The sequence below is a fragment of the Typopeltis vanoorti genome, chromosome 17 (genome assembly GCF_054136105.1).
Source record: "Typopeltis vanoorti isolate ZY-2024b chromosome 17, IOZ_Tvanoo_1.0, whole genome shotgun sequence".
NCBI classification, from domain to species: domain Eukaryota; kingdom Metazoa; phylum Arthropoda; class Arachnida; order Uropygi; family Thelyphonidae; genus Typopeltis; species Typopeltis vanoorti.
Window position 1 is genome coordinate 77426045 of NC_143565.1, and position 8169 is coordinate 77434213.

The following is an 8169-nucleotide window of genomic DNA, read 5'->3' on the forward strand; positions in this document are numbered from 1 at the left end:
GAAGATCGTGGCGGCCATAATGAGATGGCTGTAATTTGGGGGCCATTAGATTAACAGCCGTTGCCTATATATCCCGAGGGTAAATGTGACAGCTGCGTGCGGGCAACACAGATCCATTTGACAGATGCCGTTCACGTAAATTAGCCTTTTTCTGTGTAGGTCACAAAGGCACGTGAGCAGCAAAAGTTCCCCATTTCAAATGAGGTCCACGACAAACCCTTATAAGAAAGGAATGGTTTTATTAGTGGCGTACCACTGTGGCCACATCGTTGGCCAGCTTGCAGCATAGTGCAAAGGAAATCACTGCTTTTTCACCCCCCTTATTCCCCACCTCACTCACTTTTGTGTCATAATTTTCTTGGTGAAGGAACCCCCCATCATTTCCTCCCTCGTTTTTACCCCTATCCCTTCCTGCAGCTGTGAACAAACGTTGAAGTCTTAATCGCAATCCTTTGGCAATAATCAAGGCTGCATGCAATGCAGATCTATTGTTACCGTTTCAAGAGCGATGACAACCCTGACCATAATTTATAGAGCGTGTTCGGTTTTTCTCCCTGTGACTCCCAGTTCACTTATGGGTTATGAGCAATTGTCCAGTTGGTGATCCTTATGCATCCCATTTCATGAACAGAGTTAAGCTGAATGACCTCAATTTCAACCACAAATTGAGTTTTAGGGAAAATTAAGTTACCCTTTGAGATTTAGTTTTAATCTTTTTTCTTTCGGCTCTCATATTTTCACTTTCTCCTCCAACTTTGTACAATCTTTCCAAACGCTCTACTGTTGCATCTAGTGGTAAATACCAACTGGCGAATCATAACGAACATTTGAAACTTGTATCGATGTTCAATGAAACTCAATAACAAGACATTGTTTTACACTTAGCTTAGTACGTGTGATTTTAAAATAATGTCTAATGCCGGAATAATACAGCACAACTTTTTTTTTTTGAACAATCACAGAAGCTTGACACTAAAATGTGATTTGCTGATGTTTACTTCGGTACAGAGCTATTGTGCCAGCTTGTTGTTAGCATCTTTTTGCGCATGGCTACAAAGCACAATCTGTACAAATTATTCCTTAATAGTTCCTCGTTTGTGTGAATACTATCAGTGTAGACAGCAATGCTACAGAATAATCCCCCCCTCCTTTTTTTTTTTTTTTTTTGCTGGTTTGAGAAAGTGCTGTTACGGGATCGATTCAGATATTAATGTTAGGGAAGAGAGAAATTAAAATGCTAAGGAGAGAAGGGCTAATAAATGCATATAAATTTCTTTTATTCGCAATGATTTTCATTCTGATTCTTCACCACTGTCATTAAATCCCCTACATAGGATCGTGAATGATTTAGATGATAACTCAGTTGGTCCCTCAACGTCAGCAATGAAAACTGATAGGATCACATCGTTCTACGATTCTTGTCTTTGTATCAGTTCTTTTAAAAACCGCAGTTCGTATACGAACACTCAACCACTTTATACGATGTCCTAGGAAGTCAGGAGATCATAATATTCGAAGAAATTATATGCGCATGTCTGCTATTGGAAAAAAATAATTTATAAGTAGCATTAAATAGCTGTTATATCCTATATGAAAGACCCTGTGTAGCTCAGTGGATGTGGAGCTTGCACGCCACGGTACTTGGCCGCACGAAGGAAGTTTCGAGTCTAGTCGGCGACTAGAGGAAATTTTTCTAAGCCTTTTTTCGACAGGTTCCCGAGTTAGTCGATCTCTGGCACGGGCAAGCGGGTTTTTCCTCCCGGAAACTCGGGTTTTTCGTCCTGTAAACTCAAGAAAATCGACCGTAGAACCCACATTATTTCAGACATTAAATATATTGTGTTAGGGACCCCGAGATGGCGGCACATTTGAGCCGTCTCTCTTCACTGTGTACCGCTTAATTAGTGATATCCTTGGGCCATCTATCTCTGATTGGTAGTACCAGTGGAGGCCCACTCAGTCTCCAAAAGTTAGATAGGGCTAAATGGCCTCGCCTACTCCCCGTATACGGGAATAAAAAAAAAAGGCGTTAGCTGATTTTTAAAAAAATTTTTTTATCCTATATGAAATTTGTGACATTATCGTGTGTAAAATGCCATATGATTTTGCAATATTTTATTGAAAAATCTGGAAATATATCAACAAGGGTTAGATTGTTTAGAATGAAATCCAAAGAGGCTTAGAGACACGAAACATGATACAGAACATCTTTACAACTTGCTCTCTCTCTCTCTCTGTACACACACAAATAAGCGTATATTCCTTGAAAGTCACTCCGAAGACAATTTCAAAAAAGTCTTTGTTTTGATGAAACCCCAAAGCGCGGTTTCATTCTAAACAACCTAACCCTTGTTGATATACTTCAAGAAGCCATCGACTTTCATTTATTTTTTATTATTTATTTTTTTTTGCGTATGTAAAATCAGTTTTGAGTCAGTTACGAGTGTTACTTGTAACTGATATAGTAGAATAGTAGAAATCCATTACGTTTCAGCTAATTAACTTTTCAGATAAAATGTGAATAAGTTCCTTATCGCTATTCAAAAAAAAAAAAAAAAAAAAGAAGTATTTTTTTGGAATCTTGTTGGTTCTTTGTGTTATTATTGTTGGTATCGTTCTTTGTTTTATTTTTGTTTTTTTTTTATTAAAGACCAATTATCAGTAAACTACGTTTATAAATTCAGGTTATGCCTAAGAGTCTTATATGAACATTCCTGAGTTCAAAGGACTCCCGACAGGAGTGGGGTGAGTCGGAAAAAGCATGGGGGAGACTAGCAGAGATAAACAGCTCTGGAGGTGGTCAACGTGTTTATCTCAACCAAAGTAAACAAAAATTTCATGCTCCACGCGATTCATCCATTCCCGTATAATGGCTAGTTTCTTTGAACACATTTCTCCTTTAGCTGGAGAGCAAATATAACGGTCGCGCGTGCCTCTTCTGTCTCCGTGACAAAATGGTCACCCCAACTTTGTAAACAACAGAAATGACTCAGGGGGAGGTGAAAGGAATTGAGGAACTTACGAATTCATCGTCCCAAGAGAAGATCTGTAGCAGGGGAAGGTCAAACTAGATAAATATTAAATAAAATAAATTAATAATAATACGATGAACGTTAACGGCTAAAATTTATATTTAATGATATGGGTTTTCAAACCTTTTATGAGTGAGATTTCACATTAAAAAATGAGTTTTGAACTACTGCAATAGAATAACAATTAAAGATCAGAATAGCCCACTTTATATATTGTTGTAACGATATTGCTAAGAACTAACTGAAACAGACCGGATGTATAAAAACTTAGAAGGCTTTCAAATAAATAGATCAGAGAGCTTATGAAAATACAACAATTTTGCTCTGAACCATAAGTTTCGAACGTTACCGTAAACCTTCAGTATGAATTGCCTGATATTTCACTGCTTAAAGATACACGAACTCAAAGAGCCTACATAGTCTCCATTTACCAGGTATGATTTATTTAAATTAGTTTTTCACTTTTCCACTGATCTAATACTGCTTTCACATCGACGAAATCCTTAATGATTAATAAAAGATGAATATGCTCTTCAGAATGCCTTTTTTTTAAAAATTAGTTCTTAAGTAGCACAATATCAAAACAGTTCATGTCGCAGGTTCGGAAGCTATCCGAAATTTTAAAGATTTCAAAACTTGGTAAGATATATTACCTTGTATTGTACAAGGTAATATACCTTTCCCAGCCCTCAAATCGTAATACACCACTTGAGTCTATTAAGATTCACGTTTTTTTTTTTTTCGTAGCAATTTTAAAACGACTTTTTCTGTACTATTGCAGAAGTGTAAAGCATTTTTCTCACCCTGGAATAATTTCAAAAGTTGCTTACAACACTACAAAATCTGTTACTAAATGATATACACGTGTGTCGTATGACTAAATACATAAATATATCGACTGGTTGGAACAAAATATAAATTCATAAAAGCAATGTATGCATGGCACATAAGAATGACATTGAATATATTTTGTTGTTGCTAGACGAACTAATTTATTTTACTTATTTATTTTCTTGAGACATGCTGTAGGAAAATGGCGGCTACTACCATCTAGTATTTTTAATTCTAACTAGTATATTATTTATATATCGTATATTGTGTGTTCCATGGTTGATTTTTGCGCGTTAAAAACTTACTTCTTTAGGGTGAAAAAAAATACTTCATCCAAAAATCAATGAACTTTTAGAATATCAAATTCTAAAAAATTTGCCGGGAAACAAAGGATATCAAATAGTTTTGCTGATCACGGACTAGAACTAGTTTATCCTCTACCAGTTTCGAGTCATGAAAGAATTATTGATGAACTTATTCAGTATCCAAATATGCAGTATATCTGATAATTTAGTATTCTTGATGTTTCCTATTGCATACTTTTCTGCTTTCTCTTAATTAGGATTTTCAAACATTTTTTTTACTTTTTCAGATCTCCAAGACTATATGGCAAACATGGAGCTTAAATGTCGAATCAGTGATATCTAACAAGACATTTTCACAAGGAGAAAGCTGATGACTGGAGAATTTTGGAAAATAGAATGATGAATTCTATTGGTACAGTAACAGCAGAGTTTCGATCATGTGTTACGTTTGAGTGCAAAACTGCCATGGCACCACCCGTTTGCATCGAGGAAAATATACGGAAAGACTCTTCGGACATCGGAGTAACACAGATGAATGGACTATCTCCGGATATTGAGAGGGATAGAGCTTCTCAGCTAGATGATTCGCCAGCTTCTTCACCGGGAGGAACATCATTGGCGTCCTCACCTGCTCTTCCGACCGAATCGGCTAGCATAACTTCTACTATTATGAATCCAGGTTTTATGATGAGGAATGCAAACTCTGGTAGGGATGGAATATCTTTATCAGAAGATAGCGAATCAGCAACCAATGATGCTACAAGTGGTCACGAAGACAATGAAGAGATGCCAAGTCCATTGGCTCAGCTTCAGTGTGCCCTCGAAAAGAATGGAATGCTTGGAATGAAACTCAACATTTCCAATTATTCTTCGGATGGAGATGGGGGATTTGTTGCAGAGAGCGAGAGGAATGGGATTGGACTTCCTACTTCCGGAGATCATGATATGTCAGGGGAGTTGTATCAGTGTCACATTTGCAATTACTCAGGGACTTCTAAATTTCATTTTAATTCTCATATGAACACTCATTTTGAATATAAGTGTCCCCTCTGTGATTACACTTCAAGGACTGAAGGGAGGCTCAAAAGGCACGTCAAGGACTTTCACTCTGAAAGTCCTCCAGATAACTGGTCAAGAACACAAATCTCACCCGAAGAAGGAAACGATGAAATTGAAGAATCTGGAAATGGTAGCAGCTCTAATTCAAACGGGAAGTCTCGACATTATCGTTGTAAACAATGCAGTCATGTGGCTATTAGTAAAAACGAATTCTGGGAACATAGCAAGAGTCATATCAAGGCAGAAAAACTTCTGACTTGCCCCAAGTGTCCTTTTGTTACAGAGTATAAGCATCACTTAGAATATCATTTGAGAAACCATTTTGGCTCCAAACCTTTTAAATGTTCGAAATGCAACTACAGTTGTGTTAACAAATCAATGTTAAACAGTCACATGAAATCGCATTCTAATATATACCAGTATCGCTGTTCTGATTGTTCCTATGCCACAAAGTACTGTCACAGTCTCAAACTGCACCTGCGAAAATATACGCATAAACCATCCACAGTGCTCAACATCGATGGCACTCCAAATCCTTTTCCAGTCATAGATGTCTACGGGACAAGACGAGGACCTCGACCTAAAAAGGGTAAAACTGAAGATTCTGGTACAAACAATGTAAATGCAGTGAGTACAATAAATTCTTTAGCTCCTGTTATCAATCAACCAGTCACTTATCCCAGCATGCCTCCTCTAATTCCTTCCACGATAGGAATGTCTTTTTTATATCCGCCACCGCCTCCACCTCTAATTAATGGCTTTAGTGGCAGCATCCCAGCCGTGACCAATATGTTTATCCGACCACCTGCTCTTGAATACCATGATGTCTCTGGCCCAGACCACATACTTCAGACTTCCCTTAAGTGTAATCTTTGCGACTTCACAACCGAAGTTAGGGAGTTGTTTAACAAGCATATGGTGCTTCATGCTGCTTCAGAAAATCAAGATCTCTGCAAGCTTTATGGCATCAGTCCAGAAGTTCTTCTTCAGATGCAAGATCCTTCATACCCTAACCATAGCACATTTCCTATAAGTCAGAAGTGTATGCCAGACAGCAGCATTTACAATTTTAACCCAGAATTATGCCAATCGAATGGAAAAAAAAAGAAGCTTCCAATGATCGAATCTACACGTACCGAAGGAAATAATTTTACTTCTCAGATTTCAACTAACAATAAGTACGACAATAAAAGACCACAGATGGAAGATGCAAAAACTTCTTTGCCTTTGGTTACTCATGTGGGTGCTTCCCATAATACATCCCCGAAACAAACAAGTGCAAGTAACCCTCCTTTATATAACTCGCAAGTCATCGATGCTTGCGTAAAAAACGAACCTCCCAATCATAGTGTTATAGTATCTCGCACTAGTCCTAGTCAAGAATCCATAAGCCCAGTTATTCCTCATACTTCTACGGCCAACCCATCAACAGTAAAAAGCATACCCGAAGAGGTATCTGAAACTTCTTCACCTTTAGATCTCAGTAGCTACAAAAGTATTCCTAAATCTGTTATTTCTGTATCAGAAGCTACCCTGCCTGTAGTGACAACATTTGAAAACAACAAGCAAGAATCTAGTATAATCGTCACTACGTCAGGGTGTTCTACACCCGTCCAATCCCGAAACCGTAGAAAAGGAAGAGCTTTTAAACTCGATCGTATCTGCCTTAAACTTCAAGAGCGTCAATCGTCACCTGAAATTCTAGATATGGATTCTAGTCCTACATCAGATGCCGTAGATATTTTGGAAGAACAAATGATTGAGAAAGAGTCATTTCGGCCTCAAGATGTAGAACACACTCCAGTTTATTCTGCAGGAGATAATAAAAGTGATAAAACACCACATCTAAGAGAACGACTGGACTTATCTATAGTAGATGGTTGTCTTGCTAGCTCTCAACCAGCCCATTTGACTACTGATAGCATTACTGTATGGTCAAAAACTACACCGCAAACACCTCAAATGGACTTCAGCTACCACTTAACTTCAAAAGGCTTGTCTACTCCTTTGATTCCCAGACATAATGGTTTCGTAAATGCTCATAAACCTCTCACGTTCCAAAGCAGTTTCTATCATCCTGAGCCTCTTACAACCTCCTCTTCAGTAGCAAACTTAGAAAATCATTGTCATTCTTCTTCGTGCAAAGATGAAAAAACAAAGTCCGAGACAACTAAGAATTCTCAGCTCATTCAAGAGCAACAGAAATCGAAATCGGAGAAGACGGTTTCCATGTGGCAAGACGCTTACGCTTGCAACTATTGCGATATGGCATTTAAAGACTGCGTGATGTATACAATGCATATGGGTTACCATGGTTACAAAGATCCTTTCACTTGTAACATGTGCGGAAAACAGAGTAATGACAAGGTGTCCTTCTTTTTGCATATTGCGCGCACTGCTCATATGTAAATAACTTTTTTTTTTTTTTTGTCAGCACGAAGAACTTTGCATGTGTCTAGGAGCGAGAGAATGAGAAAAGAAGCGAGAAAGAGAGATTGATGCAACTCCTGAGAGGGCAATTTAATGGTGCTCATGGAGATGTCAGCTGTTGTGATATATCGAAACAAGTCAAAGTTATGACAAGGCGTCGGGGAGTATGACGCCACATGTGTTGCCTATCACAGTCATCTGCTTCCTTCACTGTGATGGTTGTGTATGTGTACGTGCGTGTTCTCTGTTCTTTAACCACTTTGTGTATATTTTTTTTTTCTCCTCCTCTACCTTTAAGTTTTACATAGCTTGGACTATTATAAATGAGGGCATTTATTGTTCGGGAATTCTGAGCTACTTATAAGATTAGACAAGTGAAAACCAAGTCTTCATTGAAATTTGGAAAGTGCATCGTCGCCATGATGTTGAAATATAAAACTTTAAAAAAAAAGAAAAAGAAAAAAGAATACAAACTGTTTAATGAATTGCAAATTTGTTGAAGTTGGCCGATG

The 8169-nt window shown here is 37.8% G+C and overlaps 1 protein-coding gene across 1 annotated transcript; it reads left to right on the forward strand.

Annotated features, from left to right (window-relative positions):
• The first annotated feature begins 4567 nt into the window (after positions 1–4567).
• On the forward strand, positions 4568–7636 carry LOC150097520 (uncharacterized). The gene has a single exon (XM_090406941.1). The coding sequence runs from the start codon at positions 4568–4570 to the stop codon at positions 7634–7636; it is 3069 nt and encodes a 1022-aa protein (XP_090263067.1).
• The last annotated feature ends 533 nt before the right edge of the window (positions 7637–8169 follow it).

Excerpts from the sequence above, each read along its gene's own strand:
- LOC150097520 (XM_090406941.1), top strand. The coding sequence starts at position 4,568 with ATGAATTCTATTGGTACAGTAACAGCAGAGTTTCGATCATGTGTTACG.